Below are 25,826 nucleotides of genomic sequence, written 5' to 3'. Positions count from 1 at the left end.
TCACTGCAGACATGCCTTCACAATGTGACCACAGAAAATGTTTCTCTTGTGCATTCAAAGATGAGGCCCTCAGTGATGCACAACGATGGCATACTACAGGTCTTCCTTCTCCTATTGCTCAGTATCAGTCCTCTGCAGGCGGCTGTTATCAGCCCGGCGATGCTCCACCCACCACTGGGGATCCCCTTATCACCTCACACACACAACCTGGACAGGACTACAGCACAACACACTCAAACTGCACAAACCCTCCTTGCACACAGTACAAACCCGTATCCACAAACTATCAGCAGTGTACAAAACCTGTAAGACTGTAATCGTGTCTAAGGACTGACTGCTTGACTGAACTACCAAAACACAAACCGCAGCAAATTGAGTGTGTGAGTTGGGACTTCTGCTCAGTGACACTTTAGCAGGCTCTGTTTACAGCTGTATTAAGGCAAGCTGGCCTCCTGCTTATAGACAGTCCTGTGACAGAAAGTTCACTGCCTGCCACAGCAAGTGTGTGTCTGTCAATAGAGAAGTGTCCTCTTGTGTCCTTGAGTGTCCTGCTCACTCACAGTAGGTCACCCTTTCAGTTTCAAGTTCCTGTAATGCAGAATAAAAGTCTAAATATACCCAATAGGATAAAGTCACTGATATAAAGTGCTGAGCAAGGGAATCAGTGGACTAAAATAGTGCCTGCACACCATTGTAGCTGTGAGATTTTTCTTAGATATGCATAATATTCAAGTTTTCGCTGAAAACTGACTCATAACACTGGAGCTGAATTGTGTCATAACTTAAAACTACAGTTTCCATTATAGCATTAGAGGTGCAACTAACAACTGTTTTCAATATCAATTAATGTTTTGATTATTTTCATGAAATAATGGAAAACAAGACTAAGAGTGTACAGCCGTTCTATAGCAGTACTACAAGGCTGTACTAAGGCACAGCGGTACTTTGAGCTAAATACTAGTGCACGTTAACATGCTCACAAACATGCTAATGTTAAGCATGTATAATGTTTCTTAGTTTAGCTTGCTATCATTTGCTAATTAACACTTAAAACAAAGAACAGCTGAGGCTTTTTGCTAATTTTGTAGATATTTGGTCACAAACCAAAGTACTGGATAAATTGAAATTTTGACCTGATAAAAAGGCGCTAAATAAAAAGAAGATCACCAAAGTCATTAGAAGTCAACATCTGGGGACCGTGAATGCCTGTGCAAATTTTCAAGTCATTCTACTGAATAGTTGTTGAGATATTTCAGTCTGGACCAAAGTGGTGGACTGACCTACAAACCAACAACAAAAGAAAAAACTCCAAGTCCAAGTTCCTACAGAACTCCAAAGTGTGCAATTTACAATGCCATACAACAGAGAAAAGCAGCATTTTTCCTTCATAAATGACTTAAATAATTAATCAGAAATAATTGATGTAATTGCATTATAAGTCATATTATTAGTGTTACCATTGCGACTTGCTATTATTGGCCTCTACTCATAAAACAAATGATATAATACTTTCTACCACCTGTAGTAGATAGTCATCAGCACATGCTCCAGGAAATACAACATTTTTATAGCTGCACATTGCGAGCTGATGAGTAAGGGGTGCTGGATAATTTCTCAAAAGTCATATAAAAGTCAAGAGGGATGATTAAAATGTCAGCTGGAATATCTCCAGATATTCAAGCGTTCCTTGACCTCAGAAAAAAAAAAACATATTACATTTCTTTTAATCAAAACTCATGTTGCATTACAATAAAGCAACACAGCTTTTGCTATTTGTGGATGCGCACAAGGTTTTAGGGAAATGGTTAAAAGGTGCAAATGAGATTTTTACTCTTAAAATGTGCTGAGTAAGAATCTAAACAAAACAATTCCTTGTTTCTGAGGTGTGAAAAAAACTTTTCTTTGATGATAACCTTTCTGCTGATTGTGATTTTAATTGACTGCACCCATTTCCCAAAAACTAAATTGTAAACAAACACATACAATGTCAACATCAAATCAGTGACGAATAATAACTGTGGAAGCCATGCTCCCCACTGTAAGTGAATGCCTTGTTGATGCCTGCACTCAGCTGGGCTGGGAGTGAGCCCATTATTTGGAGTCAGATGGAGAGGATGAAATAAGAGATGGGTGTGGTCAGGATGTGTGACATACAGTGTGTGTGTGAAACTGTAGCAGCAGTAACTGGACTGAGGAGTGGGAGGCCTGTGGTCCAGCAGGGAGTGAATCTGAGACATAAACACAAAGTGGACAAAGATCAATATGGAGCAAGAGGAGGGATGGGCTGGTAACTGGATTGAGTGACCACCAACGTATGCAGCTCTAACTTCACCCTCAAACTGCCAATATGAACATCAAACTACTACTCATGTATTTTACCAAGATATACGGATGAACATGGTGGAAGTCGAGCATAAAACAGTGTTTAGCATAATCCATACTGTACATTGATTGTGTACACAAGCTGTGAAAAGTGCTCCTTTGTTGTGGTCAATATTGTTTTGACTACAACAACGGTGAGCCTAAATCTTGTGAGAGGTTATAAGAAATTGATAGCAAACTATTCTTGGAGTGTGTTTACACAAAAGTCCCTGCTCGCCCAGACATGGCGACACACTCACACTTGTCCTTTTAAGGGGAATGAGAGGGGGACGTCTCTTCTGCTCAGGGAACATTTTATCTCTTTGTTATTTAAGACGCCGCCACATTGTTTTTGGTCTTTGATGGAATCCGCATCGTTGTGTGCTTTAAGAAAGAAAAGGAGATAAAATATTCAACTGTGAAACATGTGTAACATGCAGTCACAAGTACATTTACTCAAGTACTGTATACTAAGTACTCAAGTACTAAGTACAAATATGAGGTACCTGTATTTGGGTATTTGCATTTTCTGCTGCTTTATGCTTCTGCTACACAACATTTAGTTACTAGCTACTTCACAGATTAGGATTTTACATTCAAAAATATGATAGGCTTATAAAATATGGTTCAATTAAGCTTAAACTATGTCAAAAGAATATGAACACATAATAAGCTCCACTTTCACCAACTACAACAGTAAATGCTACTTACACATGTATAATGTATCAATAATAATCCAACAAAATAAATAATTTCGGCGAAATTTAAGGACTTTCACCTTGAGTTACTTTTACTTAAGTGACATTTTTACATTCCGGACATTTATACCTAATGTAGACTTTTTTTTTAATGCATTAGTCTATTGCTACTTATATGTAAGCAAAGGATCTTAATACTTTCTCCACCATCCCTCAACAAGCAACGTTTGGAAAGCGCACTTCTCCACGCGCAAACATGCGCAGTGACGTCATTGTGCGCACTTTTCAACTACCCGCTGAAGTCTGCGCACAGACAAAGATAACTGATAACTCCAGAATTTTCGCGAGATGTTTTTCTTCATTAAATTTGGTTACTTTAATAGCAGAGCGCGTTCATATAAAAATAAATAATTTATCTGAAAGCTTTTCAAAACGACGTCATCATTTGAAATGGCAGCCTCGTCCAACAGGTGGTTTAGAGGCAACTTTTAACTGTACTTCAAACAACGGCAAACAACAGCAGCCTAAATGGAATGAGCACCGTTCAGTGACCGGTGACAGGAACTATTTGGCCAAAGATCAATAATTTCATTTAACAATGGCGCAATTAGCTCTGCCTTCAATTTACACTTACTTGCTTCTGGATGTTGTCCTGTCCGTAAGTGTTTATCTTGAGTCTTCTCCCTGCCAACAAACCAATTATAATCCCATTGAAGCAGCGGGGTCCCGGTCAGAGCTGACGGAGGTCTCCACAGCGCGAGGAGGGCACGGGGGAAGAGGGAAAAGGGGCTAAAGGCGCCGCGCGCTCCACGGTCATTCCCGAAAGCCAGCGACTGACCCACCCTGCCGGGTTAAAAATAAAGTGGGCGCATCCAGTACATGATCTGAGCGCGCATGGGGACGGACATTCCTGACTAGAGTTGGTGACTCTAAATGGCAGAGACACTTGTGATCTCCTGTGCACCCCCTTCTCTCCACCCCGCCCCGCTCGGGCTCTAATCGCACACACAACACCCACCCACACAGACCCTCTCAGAAATGTCACCTCTACTGTTGCCTCTGCAACAGTATGCAAAGACAGGTCTGGACATGGAGACCTGGAGAAAAGAGCCTCACATTGGAAAAGGAGGTCCATCGGTTAAAACCTGAGTGGAAACACCTGTCAGACAATGTGACATCAGGGGTGGAAAGTAACTAAGAACATTTACTTATATTACTTGAATATTTCCATTAAAGCTGCTTTACCATTTCTACTCTACTATTTCAGAATGAAATCATGTATTTTTTATAAAGCTACTAGTTACTGTTCAGATTAAGATTTTAAACTATTTAAAAAATGACCAAAAGGCAGTGTCTAGTACGGACACCTTGTCAAAATGAATGTCATTGAGTTGTTAGCACTTACTCTAGAGTGATTTCCCATCAGATGGTTTCATTTAAATAACTGTTCCAGGTCCAAAGAGATAAAACAATCCAATATTTCACAGGATCGGCAAAGATTAGAGAAAAGTCTAAAATGAATATACACGTGTAGCAGAACTTGTGTGTTTTATTCCTTTCTACCCCATAAACAATCTCGCTAGCCCTCAGATTTATCTTGTGACCTTTTGAAAAACAACTTCAACAACTAACAAAAGAAGACAAAACTTCTCAAATATGGAAAACAAAGCATTAAAGTAGTTAAATCATTTGATGTCAGCTTTACGATTTGACTTCAATTTACACTTCCATCCCGCTAGGGGCCACTGAGATACTGACACATTTCAATCAGCACCAAAGACACAGCATTTCAATAACCAGGCCTACTTGTGACTGGTAAAACAACTCTGGTAAATGGTAAACAGATGATTAAAAAAAAATGTAAACACAACAATTCACTTCAAATATGTATTGCATTCATAAAAAATGGCCAACATACATGCTAAATAACATCGTATTAGCAACAGGAAGCGGTAAATACATTTACAACACATCTTGAAAACATAAATATTCTCTTTACACAGTGCAATGAGCACTTAAAAATATATAGATACACATATAAAAGAAATCAGTACATAAATGTGTCACTTTGTTCCTTCACTTTATGTCTTCAGTATTTTTATCTCTTTTTCTTTGGTTCCCCCAAGAACATCTAAAGTCACAAACTGAGCGCTGCACTGAACTACGGGAAATAATATGGCTTCATATCTGGATACGGCTGACCCAGCACTGACTGACAACAGTCCTGCCTTTGATCAGCTTCTGCATAGCTTCAACACTGTACACACACACACACACACACAAAAGCACTTTTTTATACGTGACATTAATAAATGCAACAGTTTTGTGCAAGCAACCGTAAACACAGCGCTGTGCTTTGCTCATAAAAACTAAAACCCATCACAACTATAAAACACATTCAACAGCATTTCAAACAGAAGGTAAGAGGAACAATTTCGTTACAACAGACTTCAGAAAGAGGTGAACAAAAGGTCTTAAATCTAAGCTTATGCAGATTCGGGGTACCATACTGTGTATTTATCTTAGTGCTGCTTCAATAATGAAATAAAGGGAGGTCAGAGGGTCAAGGTCAGCTGCAGGGTGTCATCTCCGGAGCTGGTGGGATCTTCAGTATCCTACTCGACACTTCAGCAGACCAGATGTTTGCTGATGGAGAGCTTTGGTTGAACATGTATCTGACTACTTGCCCTCTAACTTATATCCAAAATGTTCTCGACATTCCAACTCACCACCTCCCTGCTTTGCTACAAAACTGTTTTTAGGGCAAAGTGCTGCTGAGCGGTTTCAAATTTGTAGTGCCTACACAGACAAACGCATACATTACGCATAACAGCTATAGAGTAACTCAATAATATACTGCAAAGGCAAGCTGAAACAAAAATATAAATTTAGGATGGAGGAAAAATAAAAGACCACAGTCTACAAGTCTACATTACTTTCAGCCAAAATTAAAAAAGACTATACTTGGCCTCTCTTTTCTGACCCCCTCTCCTCTCCTAATAATTTGCATACAGTCCCTTACCTATATTTAGCTTTCCCGGTTTTGCTGAAAAACTACTGAAGGACATTTGAAGCTCATTTTCTTTGAGTGGTTAAAATATGCAGTTCCTGAGGAAATTAGTACATATTCTGTATGTACCGTAACAAATCCAGATTTCAATCATTGTTCCAATTTTCATTGTACAGTACTGTCATTTCTGGCAAAACCCCCTTAATCATCTAAATCAGTAGGCCAAAACAAACATTTAATAATTATTTATAAAAACTGCTTGACCCAGATCTGGAACAAAGTGATGCTGCCATCTGTATATGGTCTTAATCTCTGGTGTATTGACGTCCTTGGAACCACAAAACTGCCTTTTTCATTGATAGATAGAAAGTAAACACTGGTGAAAACACACTTACGTAGTAAATATACATCAAGTGAGTATAACCTTGAATAATCTGTTGAACCACTCTTCAACTTAGATTTAAAAGGTTCTCTCGCTGAGACGCTGACCTTGTTAACTTTGACATTTTTGGTTGTTCACGTTACAATCTGGTAGAAATCAGTAGACACCATATTTCTAACAGGCATTACGGGAGATAAATGGTTGATACTTATCAGGTCATAACGGAATATTAACCTACTTTGTCACATTAATGAATCTATTAGGTTGGAAAACCTGGTAGTTTTGCTGCCTTGGAAAATTAATTATCTGGCTGTCTAAACTTAAATACAATACATTAAATGTGTCTTTCCAAGTCACTTCCTTAGACTTCTACTCGATCTTTGGTAAAAATAGGAATATGATTGTTACAAGCATTATGTACATTAGACATATAAAAATACAGTTTCAATATTTTATAAAAAAACAAACAAACAAAAAAAAAACCTTCATATAAAAAGCTGCTTCAACTGGGAATGAATTTGACAGTGCTCTTCTAATAAAAAAGTCAAGTAAATACATTTCAGGTGCAAATTAAAAAGACAGATTAACTCCATGCTGAAGACAGTTTAAGTGCTCACTGCTAATGTGTTTTCCTCCCGTGGATTTCCGAAGCGAGAAAAACATCAAGGTCAGCAATGACCGCTGCCTGTCTTCTGGCAACCGTGTTCAACAGTCGGTGAGGAAAGGATGGAGTTCCCAGGTCCACCTGGAGAAGAACAAACCACTTTTGTAAGGACGAATCCAAGTTGAAGGCAGAAGTTAATAAAAACAAAACATTATGGCGGGATCGCATATAAGAGCCCGTGAGGTAAGACTGTGATGTATGTAAAAGATTTTACTAATTTAACCACTTTTGACAAAACTTTATCCAGAAGACCCTTTAAAATGTGTTACATGTTGAAAGACAGAGACGTCTAAATGCCATTCAAATAAAGGTTATAATCCAAAAAATAAAACACTGCAACTTGAACTTGCAAATCACCAACTACGGGGTTGTGCTGTTAGGAGCTGTTTTGACTTCAACTTTAAAAGAAAAAACAGCCATTTGTAGTTTCAAATGAAAGTAATTACTTATTTACTGCGTATTTGTGATCGGACTGTAACCACATATACAAATGTACCATTCACCATAGTGTATAACAACCATATCTCACCTGTAGCAGGTAAACGACCCTGGTGACTTCCTGTTTATTACATCTAATTGGCTGCAGGACCCAGCAACTGGGCATCATCTCCCCTCGGACAGCATCCACACTGGGACGAGGCAGAGACTCCTCGAACACAGACTGCATTGCCAGCACGCACAGGCCAGCCTGAGGCACAGGGCAAAAAAATATATAAAAAATAAAAAGAATCATCAATAAAACAGGCAGTGCAGCCTTTTGATCAGCCAAGATGTACACTGTACACTGATACGGTATCTTCCACACCCACTGCCTCTGGGTCAGAGTTGTTTACACTCAGTGTTGTTTCAGTGAGCATGAGTAGTGTCAAAATTGCACGTTCTACATTTTGTCAATCAAAAACTAGCCCTGGTTTCCTGCTACACTAATATGACAGCAGATGTAATTTTCTCCTTCAAACTAAGGCGTCATTTTATGTACAACTATGCTGCTAATGCTCAGTGGACCTAATACAAGTGTGACTTGCAGTGATAATCAGGAGCGGCTGGTTGATTTTGCAGCTGTGCTTACCTGTTTGGACTCAGTGCTGATGCAGCAGAAGTCCCGCGGCTGGCTGAGGTGGCAGGTGGACGGATCTGTTAGTATGTAAACTAAACAGAAGAGATAACATGTCAGAAAGGGAAAATGGTTGATGAGAAACGTGGAAATGGATACAAATTTAAATAGAGACAAGGCAATGGGACATAACTTTATTGCTAAACAAGGTTGGAAAGCTATTCATTTTTCAACCTTCGGGGGGAAAAAAGCAAAATATAAAATGTTTATAACAAGATGTGATGATCTAATATAATAAACTCTACACCAGTGTGTAGACACAAATTGACAAAATAAAACGTGTGATCAGCAGTGTAGATGAAGTAACAGAGGCCCAATGATGTTGCATACGTATTTTCGCAACTTAACTGCAGGTGTGATAATGGAGTTGGCCATGCAATACAATAAGCTGTCAGTGATGAATGAGACTGTGCACTGTACTATACTATACATAGCCAATGGATGCAAACGCATCACTTGGAGCAAATACTTTTGCAGGGACCATAAATGCCTTGCAAAAATATAAATAGTTTTGCAGCAGAGACAAAAATACAAATATTATTTGCAAAGTAAAAGCTTTCATCACATTCATCACATGCAGCTGAAGTTGAACTACTAGTAGTAACTAGTATTTATCAGCATCTTATAAACTGCTACTTTCCCTTGTTGAGTTATCTTAATGTTTCAGGTTAACTGTTGGTTGACTATAAAATAAACTGGGTTTTTAGAAAATTAGCTTACAACATCTCACAATCAAGATACCCTGTATTAACCAGGTCTTAAGAATGTATTCAGACCCTTCAAGTAAGTAAGTAAGTAAGTAAGTAAGTGGTAAAAATACCACAATGTGAATAATACATCCAACATTGTACCTATGAAAAAGTATGTAAGTATAATCATCAAAATATACATCAGGTATCAAAAGTGTTCAATGCAGAACACTGTTGAGTGAATTATTACTGATCAGTTAATGTGTAAGAAGCATTTTACTTTTTGTGTCATTTGTTGAGATGCAGCTAATTTGAACTATGTTGTTGGGTAGTTTAATCCATAAACATCCATTATATTATCACGTAAAATCTTAATTTTGAAAATAACAATAACTGTCTAAATTACTGAACTGTATGCTGGCTGTAAGTGGCATAAAACAGAAAATACTCTAGTAAAGTCCATCTTCCTCAAATTTGCACTTAAGTATAGCTCTTGACTAAATGTACTTTGCTGCATTCCACCGCTGGCATTATAATATGTAGAAAGCATGTGAGGATATAGACCAAGCAGAAATGTTAGCTCACCCAGCTGAGTACTGTCATCTAGTGGTCGTGTCCACACAGAACGGACCGACTGATTGTACATGTGGCTCTTGGATAGCTGACTGATAATGGTCCACAGACTGTCCAGGGGCCTGTCCAGCTCCCCGGCCCCCAGGAAACAATGGACAGATGGGCTGGAGGAGGGCTTGTAGTAAGCCTGGATACCTCGTTCTTCACCTTGGTACCTAAATAAACAGACTTAATACATTAGCAAATGAATGATATTTGATTTTTCAGGACTGCACTTTGCAGCTCATTAATCTAATCTAATTTCATCTAAGAGCAGACAGAGAGAAAGTCCTGACCATACGAGGGGATTGACTTGAGTTTATTAAACAGAATGACAGTGCTCACCCCCAGCCTGCTGTGGCCTTGCCATTAAGAAGGTTGCTCAAATCCCCAGAAGAAGCTAGTCTCACCTGTGGAGAAAGAAATTTTACAATTCAACCTGATACAACTGTCTGAAAGAGTAAATCAAAACAGGGACAATCATTATTATGTTTAGTCAAAAACAGTGGCATATAATGGCAGGGTGTTTTCACCAGAATGCAAAAGCAGTCCATACAGCAAAGACATTTTCAAGTATTTCCTTTAAATCAGCTCTGAACTCAGGTCTGTTACCTCAGCCAGAGCTCGACCGAGGAGACTAGATGTGATATCCTGATAAGTTGTGGATATGGAAGAGGAGGAGCCAAAGGAGGCAGTGCGTTGACGTATACAAGTTGGGGGTGATGGAGATGAAGTCATCAGTGGCTCAAACCCGGTGACGGGAGGCTCAAGGCGGACATCTAACAAAACACATGGATGTTAACATGGAATCTGAATGCAGAGAATGTAGAGGGGGTGAACTGTCACATCAGTGACAGACGGGCAAAACTACTTTGGAAACTATTTTTTAAAGTTACCTGCAATCATTTATCTTGTATATTAGTTTTTAAAATGATGTAGATGATTCTGTCTTTGAACGTTAGTGATGGGCATGTTAACGCGTTATTATCGCATAAACGCATTAATTAATTAACACCACCAATTATTTTATCTCAGTTTTTGTTATTATTATTATTATTTTGAAAGTCTGCTGCTCACTGGCTCTGAATACACATACAGTCAAACCATGGGTCACAGGAGGGGTGGGATGTTGATCAGCCTGCAAATCACCCACCCAAAAAAGCAGTGGAGGGAGGCTTTGTCAGACTACGCTGGATGCAGCGTGTGGGAAAAGTAGATAAACAAAAGCAAGACAAGCGCTCAAACGCCCCAGCGAAGTGGATAGCTACACAGTGCATGCTGATTAGTACTGGGGAAGATGTCGGTCTTAGGAACGTTCTTAAAATCACAACGTAGTTGCTTGGCACCGTGGGATCACTCTGCACTCCTCAGGTGAAGAGGAGACAGCGCTCTGCGAGTATGGCGCTCTATGGATAGTAACCATGGAAACGGCTTCTGTGCGCTACACAGAGGTAGCCTGTTTAAAAGTTAAAATTATAGGCTACATAACTTTACCTGATAGGCCTATATCTAGTTTCGTGGGGAAGCTCTCCCATATATATATATATATATATATATATATATATCCTATTTAGCAAACAGTAATAGATTCGGGTAACTCTGAAACAGCAAGGATCAGTTTGTCTTCCAATGATTTGTGCTGTGGGTTACGTACAGAAATTCAAGACAATTGAACTTCGGCAGCAAGCGGGCATGTGCATGAGGCGACCACTTCACCTCACTCTAACAGGACACTTGCAACTGAACATAGACTGTTTCTGCTGCTGCCTGATAAAAGTGATTCTGCTGAAGGTGCCTGTTATGATGTTATGATTGTGGCTCTGGACTCTAACTTGCTTTAACAAGCTAGATAAAAGGTAATGCCCTGGCAGTGGTAAATAGCTTTGGTTTCATTTTTGATTTGATTATATTAATGTTTAAGTTGAGATTTACAAGAAATATTTTATTGCTAATGTGTAAAGGGAATACTGCTGGTAAAAAGCACTTGATTTGTTTAAAGTGTTTGCAAACCACATGTTATCACACTTTTGTGTATATAGCAGTACATTTAAATTAAAAGTGCACAGTAAACTACTTTAGAAATTATTCAATTTTGCGCATAACAATGCGATTAAAAATTTTAATCTTTGCCCAGCACTAGTTTTTTTTATTTAAGAACTTTTGAGCATAATTTTGCCCATTTGTGTTTTGTGAATCACAGTCCAGTCCTTACCATGGGCAGACAGCCAGGCTCTCTGTGTTTTCACACTTTGAGGACCACACATAGGAGGACGTGTCCTGACCGTCAGCCCTTCATCCTGGAACCCTACGATCTGAACAAAAACAGTAATGACGATGCAAGTACCCTCTGTGTTGCTCATTTAAAAAGATAAATTACAACAAATGCATAAAGACGAGCTATTATATAAAAATAATCCAAAACAAATTTACATTCTTGGATTTCCAGTTGAAAGACGTAAGTTCTTAAATCTCAGTTATTCAAATCTACTGTAATGTGTAACATTAGCGTATAAACCTGTCCAGTCAGAAGTGGTCGGTTGCCGTGCTGTAACTGGGCAGTGTTGCCGCTGTTGTACCCTGACGTTGGTCCAGAGGAAAGGCTCAGGCTGGATCCCGTGCACAGGGTGCTGTTACTGATTCTTGTCCGATGCCTCAGGTCATCCTGCACCGCACAGAGGGATGAGAGATGCCAGTGAAATTATTTGCCATAATGTTGTGAGTCCCTAAAAACAACTGATAACATCTTATTTTAAACATATTTATGTATTTTAACCTAATTTATTGGCAAATGAGTTGGAATCTTATATAATAAAAAAAATTATATATACACACAACATTTTTATGTCCATGAAATCCATCTATTATAGATCCCAAACAATTCATCAATTAGTCAGTTGACAGAAAATCAACAATTCTGATTATTAAGTAAATGTTTTAAGTCACTTATCAAGTAGAAATTACAATTATTTGCTAGTTCAAACTTGTCAAATGTGAGAAATTGCTTTTTTATTCTCTTCGACATGATTGTAATTTGAATCTTTGTATTTTTAGTCGGACAAAAAAGCAAATTCACAAAGCCACACAGGCCTCTGGGAATTTGTAATGGACATTTTTCACAGTTTCTGGATATTTTATATACCAAACAATTCACTGATTCACCAAAAAAGACACATATTTATCAATAATAAAAATAATCTGGGTCTGAACTAAAATTTCATGCTGTTACACTTGAGGAAATCAGTTATGATGCAGCAATGACACAAAAACGGACCTTGACTTCCTGAGACAGGGTCTGCTGCTGAATCCTCCTCTTCTCCTGCTCAGTCCTTTCTCGCAGTCGTTCTCGTGCCTTCGCAATCTCTGTCCTGGCCTCCTCCCGGGCTCGGCCGTAGTCGCGCAACAGCTGCTCAATGTCAGATGGATACTGGCCCTCTCCTCGTGTGGGTTCTGGTATTCTGTCATTTAGATAATTCAGTGAGAACACTAAACCTGAAAACATTTACAGTATGTATTCAATTTAAGTCTAATAAGGGCATTTTGTTTTGATCTTTTGAGAGAACCAGCAGTGTCTTACCTGGTGTTGTCCTCTTGGCAGAGCTGCTCTTTATGCCGACTAGGCATGGCAGAATATACCTTAGAGGAGGAAACGGCCTCTTGCAGAGGGGAGCGAGGATGTTTGCTGGGACTCAGACTACGAGCTCTTCGGTAAGTCTGAAGACGTTCCTCCCTCTCCTGCCTCAAACCCTCAATACCCCTGCGGTGTCTGAGAGGAAAGATTCAGGCAATTTACCTCATGTTATCAGTTTCAGGGTTGAGTATTGCATCTCTTTTGGAATGTTTTTTTGGAACTGAGATGTATAATATCTAGGGCTGACCCTGAATAGTCGAAGATTCGATGCTTCGACCAGTTTTCTCCCAATAAGTTAATATACAGCCTATTACAATATACATTTCAATGTTTAATGCTGTAAATAAACATATAAAAAGAATAAAATTTTCAATAAATGTTTTTAAAGTGGGCGAATAAATCCAAACCCGGGTTCGTCAGTGAGCATATGTAAGCGTAGCATGATGTGTGTAGTGGCAGTGGAGGAACGCATGCTGAAGAGAAGGAGCTCCAGCTTCACGGTGTTGTGCCGAGTTGTTCGCACCTCACGGGACTTTCAGATAATTTATCACAGTTGATGAACCACATAAAGAATATTTTATAGTTTTTAAATAGCCGGCTGCTTGAAATAGACTCGCGAGGAACCGCGACGTGCATGCAGTTATCGGCAGCAGTAATGCACGTAAAACTCAAGACCGGTGAATGACAGGCGAGAGAGAGCGTACCTCAGTTTAGCTGGAAATTTACAGTGTAAGTTGAATGAAGAGAGACTGCAGCTCTGCAGCTTCTCAAGATTAAAGCGGAGCTACCCGCCCACCCCCACCCACCACAATCGTCGCGCACAAAAAACACGAATGTCAGTCAACTATAGGCAGGACTTGACGATTCTGATTCGACTATGTAAATCCTTAGTTGGGGACAGCCCCAATTATATCCTATCTGTGTTATTTTAACTGCAGGGTTACATCTTATCTAGGGTAAAAGTTGTGCAAAATATATCAATATATCATAGTGTGGGATAATTGTTATAGTGCAGAATGTTAGTGGTGTGATAGGCGTACACATATTCTATAGTTGTCAATGCCTTTGTTTTTTAGCTAGGACGAACAACGTTACATTGGTGTAAGGAATCCGGTGTATAGGTTCACTGTTGTGTGTGTTTCTGTATTATACTGTATGTTCATGTCATATTTTCCTTTATTTTTGTGTTGTGTTAATATGCCTACTGCAGCACAAATTGCCCATTTGGGACAAATAATAAATGATTGATTGATTGATTAATATCTTTTCACTCAGAACTCAAAAGTGATTGCAGTACAACCAAAGAAATCAACTATGGCATCATGCGTGGTCAGTCTTTTAGTCTTGTTTACTTTGTCTCAGATATTACCTGATCTAAATATTGAAACTTTGTCTTCAAAAAGAGTCTAAAATTGGAAAAATTCTTGTATAGCTGCTTGTGTTAAGACAGTACCACTGATGCACTGAGAAGCTATCAAATGAAAAAAGGAGTTTGTAGAAACTCTGTTTATATTTCTCAAATAATGTTCTTAAAAAAACTCAAGCATTATACTGGCACCTATATTGTCACTTTTAAAACTCCAGCCCTAAATCAGTTTAAGACGATTGAATTATTATTATTAGTCATTTGTGTCCTTACCTATCATACAGCTGCTGTTTGGAAGGCGCAGAGGTCGGTTGCTCCAGCTCTTCTCTGGATCTCGGGGACAGCATCTTTAACAGTGTATCCGTCTCTCCGAGGCCGTAATGTAGCTTGGCCTCTGTCAGCTCCACAGTCAGCGGTGCTGGGTTCATGTTGAGGCTGACTGTCGCCATCACCTGCTCCCTCTCCTGTCGCAGCCTCTCGATCTCTCTCGCCCTTCTGTTGCTCTGCGGCGTGGACTCCAAACTCTCCATCTCGCCCCACTCAGCACAGTTTCTGCTCTTGTCGTCGTCTCTGGCAAGAAATGATGCTGGTTTGTTAGAGCGTTTTGATTGCTGATGGCTGATTCCCGACCAGTTGCTGAACTTGTTGTGCATGGGTAGGTCCTCTGGGACTATATGGTGGTCTTGACACGAGAGCAAACTTGTGACAGGTTTAATGTTCACAAGGACGTCTGTGTTGGCCTCACTGGGTGACAGTGACACCATGTCGTCCTCTTGAAGTTGAACAGTCCTGTTGCTGCCCGGCGATGGATTGTAGGAATCAACGCAAAAATCTACAGAATCCACTGCAGGTCTTGCATAGCTTGATGTTTTTTCATGTTGAGCTTTAGCCTGCTGTTTGTGCACATCAGTCAATCTTAATATGGGAGAGATGTGGTTCTGCATAGTTAAAACTTTTGCTGAAGTAGAAGTCCTCCACTGTGGAGACATGATCTGCCATTCTGAACTCCTGTCTTCACAGGTATCATTTCTCCTGTCAGTGTTTGAACATCTATCCAGTGAGGAACTAACACTTAGAGAGCACTTATTAGAGCCTATAGGGCTTGAGCAGCTCATTTCACTCACCCTCTCAAGTGATACAGATTCTGACTTACAAGTTTTACAAATTTTATCATCCTCTGAAACGGTTGTGCATGCCGATTGTTTTCTAGAAGGCACAGTAAGGCTGCCTTCATCAGATTTATTGTCTTTATTTCTATCCTGACATTTTGGGGGACACAGTGTTGATTTGAGTCCTTTCTGCTTCATATGTAATCTTGCTCCCACAGTCAGTATGGGAGATGATGCACGGTCTGTGTATGTGGCTTGTTTCTTTAAAGAAAGTGATAGGTCATTTCTTAAAGAGGGACTGAGGTTTCCTTGGTAGCTGTTTTTTGATGATTTGCAAGTGATTTCAGGTTTTGCAACACTTTTGTGGCACACTGCCTCCGGCGTGCTTTGCTTTGAGCCTCTAGAAGAAGCAGATCTTACACGTTTTTGACATTCACCTGCAGTCTTTAAAGGAGGTGTTTTCAGAGGGCCATTCTCTGATTGTGAGGTAGCCGTGTTCAACCTCAGGTCAGGCACGCTCTGCATCTTTTCATCTGTGTTAGCCTTACTCTTCAACACACAGTCCACATTCTTGTCTTGAGACACGCTGACAACCTCAGAACCAATCACTTTGACTATCACGTTGACTTCCTGAGATTTGGACCTTTCACTGGGCATTTGATGAACAGCGACTTCCTTTTTTGCTGGTGTTGATGGCCTTTCTGTCTGGATCCCAACATCTACAGATGTTTGAGTTGAGCATTCTCTCTTTGTACAGTCATTAGACTCACAATAAGAGATGCTGATGTTAGACAAGTTGATCCCCCTCTTCGGACTGGACTTGAGGCCTTCACCTGCTCTCATTCCCTGGACGTCCCCCAGAAGGTCTGAAGTGCTGTCGATTAGCTTTGAGAGGTGAGCCGACATGCTTTCCATACTGGCCCACGTTGGAGATCTTTTAATGTCCACTTTGGTTATCTGTGTTGCAGGTACATCAGTGTTACTCCTTTTGTGCCGCTCTTTCCTCTTTGGAACACTACCACCGTTACCAATATTTACAGTCTGAAGACCACGCTCAGTTTGCGTGCCATGTTCGCACGTCCTCCTCCTTTGGGCCCATGTTTTGCTGGCCTGGGACTCTTGCTCAGACGAGTACACAAACATAATTTCATCCACCTGACTGGAGCTCTTACCAAAACCAATGGGAACATCGTTACTTGAAGAACTGTCGGTCACTGTCAGATTGGTTAGATGAGTGTGAGTATCAACGGATGCCTGCTGACAGGGTGTAAGATGAGATGTTTTGTTCACTTGTTCCTTATAATCCTCCATACTGCTAAGAGTACTGGAGAGGCCCTTGTTGGTGGCGTAAGTGCTCAGATGGGAATTGAAAGGAGAGTTCTGCCTGTTCAAACCATTCTCAACGCTACAGCATCTTATTATACATTTCTCAGCACTGTTCAAAAGTGGAGATTTACAGGATAGGTCAGCAGCACTTCCAAATACTGGGTTCTTATAACAAAGTTGGTTTGAGTCATCGCCTTGCCACTGGTGAACAAAAGGGTTGATGTCACTAGAGGCAAAATGCATAGGAGAGTCCTGAGAATTCAGCGTATGTTGTGGTCTAGTTGTCTTTGCGTACAGGCTGATATTTTCTACATTTGTCTTTTGCAATACTGCTTGAGAGGGTAAAGAGTGTATTTTTTGGGTGAAATCTCTACTAATTTTAACTTCACTTTTACCTGGAGTTCCAGCAGAACAAGTCTTCATTTTAGATTTGCTCGCTGACACCAGGATAGAAATATCTGCATCGTTACTTCTAGCCTGTCTTTGAGCACCAGGCTTCACCCATTTAAAGGAGAGCTGGCTGTGATACGCTTTGGTGGTTTTGTCATCATCCTCATCCTCGTCTGATGACTTAAGGGAAGACTCAGAGGAAGAGGTGGGATGAGTATGGATCTCAGACCTTCTGAACCTCTTAGACTTGGCCTTTTTATCACCAGATGTGTTTTGCTCGACCTGTTTGGACATCACAGATCTACAGCAACTTGTATTTCTCATTACATTTCCATGTGGTGTTCTGTGTTGTGGCTGCATAGAACCAGAAAGACTGGCTCCATATTTTGACTCTGTGAAGATCTTGGGAACCTTTGCATCAGACTGGTGGGTCACTGCCCCTTTGTCATTTTTCGTCAAGAAATCTTGTTTGCTGTCAATTTCAGTATCCTTATCAAGTTTGCACAGTGAATTTGATACATTTTGACATTTGTTGTTGTAATTCAAATTGACCACACAAGTCTGAGCCAAGTTAATTGAATGAGTCTGTGGAGAGCTGAACTGGTCCTGTGCTGAGATACAAGGTTTACCTCCTGTTGTTTTGTCTGTTTCACCATTTCCATTACAGCCACGAGTAACAGCGAATCCTTTCATAGAGACATTCTCATCGGTGGGTGTGTTCTGTTGTGGTTTGAAATGAAGACTTCCTCCATCGGATAATAATTTTATAGCTCCAGATGTGTCAGGACCATTTTGGAAATGTTCTTGACTCATCCTTTGAGAGTTTTGTTTGTACGAATAACCGCCTTTGCCTTCCACACCGGATGTGGCTTCCATACAGACATCCTTTAAATCATTACAGCCACAGTTTTCTTTTGTGTCACTCAGGGCGGAAGGTGTTTCAAGGGGTATTTGGTGAAATTCTGGGCAATCAGGATTCACAGCATTGGAATCCAAACAGCTATGGGTATCCACTTCATTCAAGCATGTTTCACTGATGATGGGATTAAGATGAGAAGTTTCTTTTTGTTTACCAGAATCATTCATTTCTTGAATTATACCATCTTCCTCTACAGGGTTTTCTTGAGATTCAATACTTTTTCTTGCTGAAGAGGAATCACTCTTTGAGGACGAGCTAATTACTTGCAAAGTCAGTCTGTCAGAGAGCTCAGAATACCCATGGCTGCTGAGTGTCAGATTTGAATGGGTGTTCATATTGGCATAGAAATTCTGGAAATCACAATGATCAATTACTGGCTTGTTTGATGTCACGTCAGAAAAGTTATGTGCAAGGTTCTGTGTTACTTCAGTAGATTTAAGCATGCTGCTCCCATGGTTAGTCCTCAATTCAGCTGGCATATCTGATGCCAGGTGCTCACTTTTGTCTACTGTGTTTTCACTTGTCGTCCTTTCCAGTGAAATGTGTTCAACGACTGCTCCTTCTTTCACCTGATAGCTCATTTCATCTCTCAGCTCCCTTTCTGTCCATTTATTCTCATCACTATAACAGCCAAAATGAAATGCAGATGATGACAAGACATTCAGGCTTTGACTCCTGCTCTTCCCGTCATCATTGCTGCCAATTAATGATAATCTCAAGTGCTCTTTCACCACTTCTGAGATTCTCAGGTCAATGGCGCTACAAATAGCATCGGACTTGCATATGTGTTTTCTACTTTCTTGATGTTTTCTGGCGTTGTCAATTTGGGATTCCCTCACTTTTGCTTCCGCAGCTATTTCCTTTATTGTTACATCTACCTTTTCAACTACTTTCCACTCTCCCACCGAGATACCACTCTGAGGACTATTGTCATCACATTCAGAGCACTCAAAGATCTGACAACTCTGTCCAAATTTCCTGCTCACGGGATCAGAAACTGGCGATGCCACTGAAGCCACTGCTTCTTGTGTAATGCTGCCATCAACACAAACGGAATCAAATCCTGGGTTGTCAGCTTCCACAGAAGACTGTTCTCCTTTTGAGTCACTAGTGTTATTATTGTCATCAAGCCAAATGTCTTCATGGCTCCCAACTGGTGCAGAGCTCAAAGTTCCCAACTCTCTGGTGCCGCTCCTTTTTGGAATTTTCAGGCTACCCATGAAAGCATCCTGTTGGTCTTTGTTCCTCTTCCTGGAATTTTTACAAGCTGTTTTAACAAGCTCCTGCTGTAGTCCAATGTTCTGCTTAGTGCCTTTGGTTTCAACATCTGACGTTTTGCCCCTTGTAAACGATTTGGTACTCCCAAACTCATATTGCTGTATATTTTTCAACTTTTCTGTTGCACCATTTACATTGCATACTACTTCATCTTCAGCAGAGGGTTTGAAGGAACGTGCAACATCAGACATCTTGTTCAATATTTGACCCTGGTTAGTAGGACTTGAAGAGAAATGCATAACAAACTGACTACCTGACGCACACATTTCAGTGTCAGAAGACATCGTGAAGTCAGTAGCCACCGTGACAGGCACATCTGTGAACACCTGAAGCAAGTTTATTTGTGATGCTTGTTGTTCAGTGTGGTGGCTTTCAGTAGGGGACACAAAGGCGCTTTGATCTAAGGTCAGTAAGGAAGTTGGACTTATCCTATCTAAAACTGCCTTCCCCATGTTTTCTATTTGTCGCTCTGATTGCTCTACACAACATCCATTGTCCTTCAGCGCCTCTTCTGGTGTTGTTAGAATCTGAGAGTCTTGAAAGTTTAATGTTTCTGATGTGCTCCTTGAAATGGCAACATTGTGTTCCTGCACTGTTACATTTACACCTACAGTGCTGGTGGACGCTGAGCTATAGCTTTGAGAGCCGTTCTGAGAGTCTAAAAAGTTCATACTGGTTGGACTGGGACTGCTGCTGCTGCTGCTGCTGCTGCTCTCTATACCTCTGAACATCATTTTTCTTTGGAAAGGCAGAGAATCCCTGTAAATCCTGGGACTGTCTGCTGCATCGGTGGAGGACCAAGCATCAGTGAGTGCCAGCAAGTTTTCTGGCTCCCTCACACTGCAGCTGCTCAGGGAGCGTGGGCTGCTGGTCGAAGTGGTATGCATGTTCCTAAAGTCCTCGATCAATTTGTGTACATTGTCTCTGCTGCTAGATTCTGCTACTAATGGGTTGCGGGAAGGAGGCTTCCTTGTTGCAACACTGTGTCTTGATTTTGGGGAGCCCTGCTGGCTCCAATATGCCTCTGCTGGGATTACCTGGGGTTCCTGACAGCTGTCCCAGTCTAAACTGATCTCTGATGTTCTATTGTCCCACATGGATGAATGGGAACAATCTGTCACCAATGGGTAAGTTGGCACCACTGTTTGGTTAAGTCTCTCCATTGTTGAGTATTTCCCACTGCTCTCCACAGTCAGTGAATCTTTAGACATCTGACTGTCTTCACTCTCTGCTTCACTCTGAGCTGCTTCCTCATGTCTCAGCTGTTCTGCTAGGGCTGTAGCATAAGCAGAGGACAAGGAATCAAGAGAGAAAAGGCTCTCACAGTCTGATGTTCCTGCATCCCTGTATTCTTGCTCTTCCTCCCATCCAATCAAACCCTGCTGTCTTTCCACCCATCTGCTGGTCTTGTTCACCAGAGCCTCGGAACTATGCCACCGCCTCTGTCTAATGTCCTCAAAGAGAGTCCTTTGGTCAAGCTCCTCACATGAGACGGCTGTTTTAACGGCACATTTGCTTCGGCTCATCTTGTTATCTTTATGGCTCCTGTCTCTTCTTTGTCTCCAGTGAAATTTGCTTGCTATCCTCCCCAGAGGTTTGGGACCTCGTCCTCCATTTGCACCTGATGGCGGTTTCCTGAACACTTTGGACAGAGCTGTTTTTAACCTGGGACCCACAGAATGAGAAAAAGTCTTCCTGATCGTTTCTAGTCCGTTGTTACCCGCGTGGGGTTGAGTTATCTCATTCATGCGAGGAACAATCTGAGAACTGGGTTTGGGTGTTGTTGGTCCTTGTATATTTTCTTTTCTGACTGGCTGCAAAGCAGTTCCAAGTGGAGACTTTAGAGTAACCGTTGACTTCTGGTCTGATCTGTTCTTAAAAGACAGGTCTCGGTTTGGCAGCAGAGGTTTTCTTTCCGGTCGTTCCTGGCGAGGATGACCTTTGGACTCCTCTTTGCCAGTTTGTCTAATGTTTTCAGAGGAGCTTACTCTACTCCGGCAGCTTTGACTTTGTCCTGAGAAGAGCGTTCCAGAACAACTCTGGGTTCTTTCCCGAGGAAGGCACTCATCTGAAACCCACTTCCTGCTGCCAATGGAATCAGAGGTTGTGGAAGAATTTGATGTCAGCTCTATGGATCTGTTTCTCTTGAGAAAGTGTCTGCCGAGGAGAAAAAAAAATAAAGACTAATAAAAATCTAAATTTAGGAAAATATTTATAAATAGGAGTTACAAACAACCATAAAACAGCAAGATGAAAAATTAAACCACTGCATATTTTTGGACTGTTTTAGCAAGTTAGTTTTCTTCCTGTCCCTCATGCAATTGACCCTTCGCTAAGCTCGGCCCCCTAGGTTACTGTTGCTAAGTCCGACAAACTGTCAGTGCTGCCACCGTCTATTACTGCACTCCTCGGAGAAATATCAAATTTGTTGGAAAAAGCGATCTCAGAAAGAAGCGGTTTTGCAGTTGCATTATATATTTGAAGGTTGTATTCAGGCTGTCAAACTGACACAAACAGACGAGAAAAAATAAAAGATAGAAGCTAAAGCCTACCACTCACACAGTACAAGTGAACCACCGCATCCCCTGACGATTGAGACAAAAGACAACGATATGAACGACAATAACACTGTTCCTGTAAAGCTGGGTAGGCCTCTATTCATTAATACATTCATTAAAAAGCAGAACAGTAGGACTTTATTACGTTACATTCATTAGGAAGTTAGAAACTCAGGAACTCATTAGGAACAATCCCAGGCCGACATTTTTCTGGATTTATTTCAGGTTTTGGAAAGAGAATAAATCGTACTTCTCCTTTCAACCTCTCTGGGTAGCGACTTTAATTATTACAAGTGCCCCAAGAACAGCGTTTGACCATATCTTAGAAAAATACAGCCAAAAAAAGCTAGAAAACGACTCCTTTTGCATTAGAGTCAATGGAGCGCAGCCATGAAAGTGTTGGACCTCAGTTAGAGCCAGTCCTATACTGCGCTGTGATTGGCCAGCTGCGTATTTGGGGCGTGGCTTAGCGAAGGGTCAATTAACTCTACATGTTTTACTACTCTGTGCTTACCTGAAGATAGGGGTGTGCTGTGGGTAGAGCCGAGACAGAAGATCTGCCGAGAATGAGTGTCTACGACAAACAAACGGTCTTCCTCTGAGCTTTGAGGGGGACCCAAGCTCAGGAGACTCGGGGCTGTCTGGTCCTAGAGGAAGGGCCCCTTCCAGTTGCTGCAATTCCCTCTTAGCTTCCAACAGATGCCGCTTTCGGGCAATTCTTTCCAGCTGGTAGTGCAATCGTTTCCGACGGATGCGGCTCTCAGCGCGGCACAGGGAGTGATGCTTTAGCAGCTCCTCCTGCACCACCTTCTTCCTGGCCCTTACCACCTGGGACGGACGATCCACCGGCAGACCTTCCTGATCCTGAAGCGCCTGACTTCTCAGTTGCTCCAGGAGGGGTGCAGCGATAAGGTCTGTTTGAACTCCAGACTCTTGGGTGATTCTCTGCTCTACAGCTATTAGGCGCCGTTTCTCCTGTAAAATCCACTGCTGAACTGTTGGGTAAACATTTACAGAACACAATTATAAGGCGATATCTTACTGCACAACATTTATCAACATACAGCATTTTATGTGTCCAATTTGCGAATTTCGGCTAGGATTATGAAAGTTTGAAAGTGATTAATTGCATGAGAAATCGTAATTTCTTAATGTGAGTGTGTGGAAAGACTACTTACTCTCAATGTGCTGCTGTCGGAGGTGAGCCTGCTCCCTCTCCAGCTCTCTCTCAGCCCGTCTCTGTTCAGCTTGAATCTCCTGCCGCAAACTCTCCACATAGCGCTGCTGCCCCTCCACACGCTGCCTAGCAGTAGGCTCCTCACTGGGGGAGAGACAGGCACCCAGCTGCCCTTGGACCTCTACTTCTTCGACACTATAAAACAGACACATAGATCTGGGATAAAAAACAGACTGTGATGGTAAAACACAACCAAAAAGAATGAAAGAAATCATTTCACCTCACCTATGTACATCTTTATGTCTAGAATATAGTAGTTTGGTGGTGGCAGGTATAAAGTAAAAGCTAGTGTTGTTGGTTTTCAGTTCTGCGTCTCAGCAGTAACTAAGCAACAGTCTGTCCTGTAAACAGCTAACTGGGATTGTTCACAAGGGTGGGGGCAAATGGAAACACATCTCCGCCAACTGAAATGAAATACTCATGAAGAATTGCCCTATTTCTACAGCATGAACACTGGTATAAGACATGTACCTCTTATCAAATATGTATGCTGTGAGATGGCAGAATAAGCTCTATGTGATAAATATTCGGTTGTTCTGTGAATTTCTTTTTGGAGGCAGTATTTACCTATGGTCAGGGGTCTTTGGGCGAAGGTCAATGTAGGTGTAGGCCATTCCACCTTCACTGGCCTGAAAAACAGGAAAGAAAAGGTCGACTTTATAAGTTACACAAAATACACAATCACAATTGTCAATCTTCTCAGAACAGATATACTGTATACAATGATCAAAAATATTTTGTCTATCACTAGCATTAAAGTATATCAACCACCGCACCCCAATTATCTGCTCATCATCAATATTATCATGATTGCCATCATAACCAACATCATCATTTTCAGCTGAGCAGCACCTACCCGTCTGCGCTCCCGGAGGACAGCTGCCTCTGCTGGGTGGTTGAAGCGGAACTTATGCAGTCCTCCCAGGGTGATCACAGTCCCTGGAGACAGAGAGACATATTGTGCATCACAAGCTATGCTCATCCTATAGTATTGTGTTGATTCAATTGCAGGAAAGTCGGTGTATGCAGTGAATGAGTGGGGCAGGGTGTGAGTCTATGTCTATATGTTTACCCTTGGAAAGAATCTATAAGTGTAGTGCCTCCTAAGCTTTTAAAGGCATGAAAGTGACAATAGCTGCCTCAGGAATAGTAATAGTCAAATAAAAGTGAAATGCCTGGCTCAGATCAGATATTGGAAACATGCTACATCATTCTTTTTGCTGTTCATTTTCTCTATAAAATATCCAACATGTGACAAAAACATATGCAGTGAAAACAAGATAATGTGAACAAACTGTTTTGTTGAGGATAAGAACCGACCTTGAGCCAGTCTGCAGGGCTCAGTGACCTCTCTGTCGTTGAGCAGGCAGACGCAGCCTGGCAACGGTCTGAGCGTTACCACACCTCCGTGGTTTTCAATCTCACAGCTGGCACTTCCCTGCAGAACTAGACACAGAATGCAGAAACAGAATCGCACATACTGATTTAGAAAGCTGTGTTGATGCAGCTAAGGTACAGCTAAATATATTCAGCGCTCAGTGCAGCATTTATTGAGAAGTAAACAGCCCATTTTAGGATATGTTTTACTATGCATTCTCATGTATTAGTTACAATGCACAGTATATTTGTATATCTTCTACCATGTTACAAGTTTTATGCTCCATGTTTTATGTAAAGCTGCCAGTTTGCTGTATGTCTACACTGCGATGATGGATGGTTGAAAGATGCTTTGAGGATTTCTACCCCTCAACACCTGAAGAATAAATAACTTATTAATACCTACTAGGGTGCTACTCAATGTAATGGCCTTTTTTCTTCTTTTTTTTTTTCCAACATTTTCCAGGTCCCACCCCCTCATTCTGTTCCTTTTATGATGCATAGTAACTGTGAGAAGTTTCATTAAGATATATTAATATTTACTGGTAGCTCAATGTTTTTATATTTACTTTCATCATTTAACTGTTTTTTTTCATATTCTGATTTGTGTTATTATTTGGTTTAAATACTATGTAATCTGAGTAATATTTTTGGGTTAGCACTATTGCAGCCGTAGTCAGTAGTATAGTTAACTCTGTGCAGGGTCGCGAAGGGGCTGGAGCCAATCCCAGCTGTCATTAGTGAATCCTGGACAAGTTGCCTGTTCATCATAGGGACAAACAAGTCATACACACGTTCACACCTAAGGGCAAAGAGTCACCAATTAACCTATGCATGTCTTTGGAAAGTGGGAGGAAGCAGGAGAACATGAAGAGAACCCACACAGACATGGGGAGAACATGCAAACTCCACAAAGAAAGGCCTGGGCCTCGATCCACAGAACCTCTTGCTTTGCGGTGACCGTGCTAACCATTGCACCACCATGTCACATCTGTGTGTCATGTTAATCTTAAATTATTCCCATTTTTAGCACCACCTACCAGTTATTTTGTGGTAGAGTAAAGAAGGACACTTCAAGAGAGGTCACTTAACAAGAGCTTCTCTGCAG

At 41.1% G+C, this 25,826-nt stretch overlaps 2 protein-coding genes across 5 annotated transcripts in view; both read right to left on the bottom strand.

Annotated features, from left to right (window-relative positions):
* sptb (spectrin, beta, erythrocytic) overlaps positions 1 to 4,014 on the bottom strand; it is a 47,687-nt gene extending 43,673 nt beyond the window's left edge. The window contains exons 1-3 of one of the 3 annotated variants that reach the window (XM_038729866.1): positions 3,694 to 4,014; positions 2,622 to 2,745; positions 2,155 to 2,228 (exon numbers count right to left, since the gene is read on the bottom strand). The gene's annotated coding sequence lies outside the window, so the exon portion shown is untranslated. The remainder of the gene's footprint in view (positions 1 to 2,154; positions 2,229 to 2,621; positions 2,746 to 3,693) is intronic. The other 2 variants (XM_038729865.1, XM_038729864.1) reach the window with 2 other exon arrangements.
* A 576-nt stretch (positions 4,015 to 4,590) lies between these two features.
* The window catches only part of stard9 (StAR-related lipid transfer (START) domain containing 9), a 47,417-nt gene continuing 26,181 nt past the window's right edge, over positions 4,591 to 25,826 (bottom strand). The window contains exons 17-32 of one of the 2 annotated variants that reach the window (XM_038728272.1): positions 24,662 to 24,787; positions 24,198 to 24,280; positions 23,909 to 23,970; positions 23,283 to 23,497; positions 22,619 to 23,099; positions 14,798 to 21,703; positions 13,105 to 13,293; positions 12,802 to 12,985; positions 12,046 to 12,192; positions 11,743 to 11,842; positions 10,143 to 10,309; positions 9,876 to 9,940; positions 9,504 to 9,706; positions 8,185 to 8,264; positions 7,645 to 7,803; positions 4,591 to 7,196 (exon numbers count right to left, since the gene is read on the bottom strand). In XM_038728272.1, the coding sequence (XP_038584200.1) occupies positions 7,071 to 7,196; positions 7,645 to 7,803; positions 8,185 to 8,264; positions 9,504 to 9,706; positions 9,876 to 9,940; positions 10,143 to 10,309; positions 11,743 to 11,842; positions 12,046 to 12,192; positions 12,802 to 12,985; positions 13,105 to 13,293; positions 14,798 to 21,703; positions 22,619 to 23,099; positions 23,283 to 23,497; positions 23,909 to 23,970; positions 24,198 to 24,280; positions 24,662 to 24,787 (9,293 nt within the window). In that variant the 3' untranslated portion in view covers positions 4,591 to 7,070. The remainder of the gene's footprint in view (positions 7,197 to 7,644; positions 7,804 to 8,184; positions 8,265 to 9,503; positions 9,707 to 9,875; positions 9,941 to 10,142; positions 10,310 to 11,742; positions 11,843 to 12,045; positions 12,193 to 12,801; positions 12,986 to 13,104; positions 13,294 to 14,797; positions 21,704 to 22,618; positions 23,100 to 23,282; positions 23,498 to 23,908; positions 23,971 to 24,197; positions 24,281 to 24,661; positions 24,788 to 25,826) is intronic. The other variant, XM_038728273.1, reaches the window with a different exon arrangement.

The sequence above is a fragment of the Micropterus salmoides genome, unplaced genomic scaffold (genome assembly GCF_014851395.1).
Source record: "Micropterus salmoides isolate LMB-PRFRI ecotype aquatic unplaced genomic scaffold, ASM1485139v1 Ms_hic_scaffold_19, whole genome shotgun sequence".
Lineage (NCBI taxonomy): Eukaryota > Metazoa > Chordata > Actinopteri > Centrarchiformes > Centrarchidae > Micropterus > Micropterus salmoides.
This window is presented reverse-complemented; position numbering and strand designations above follow the sequence as displayed.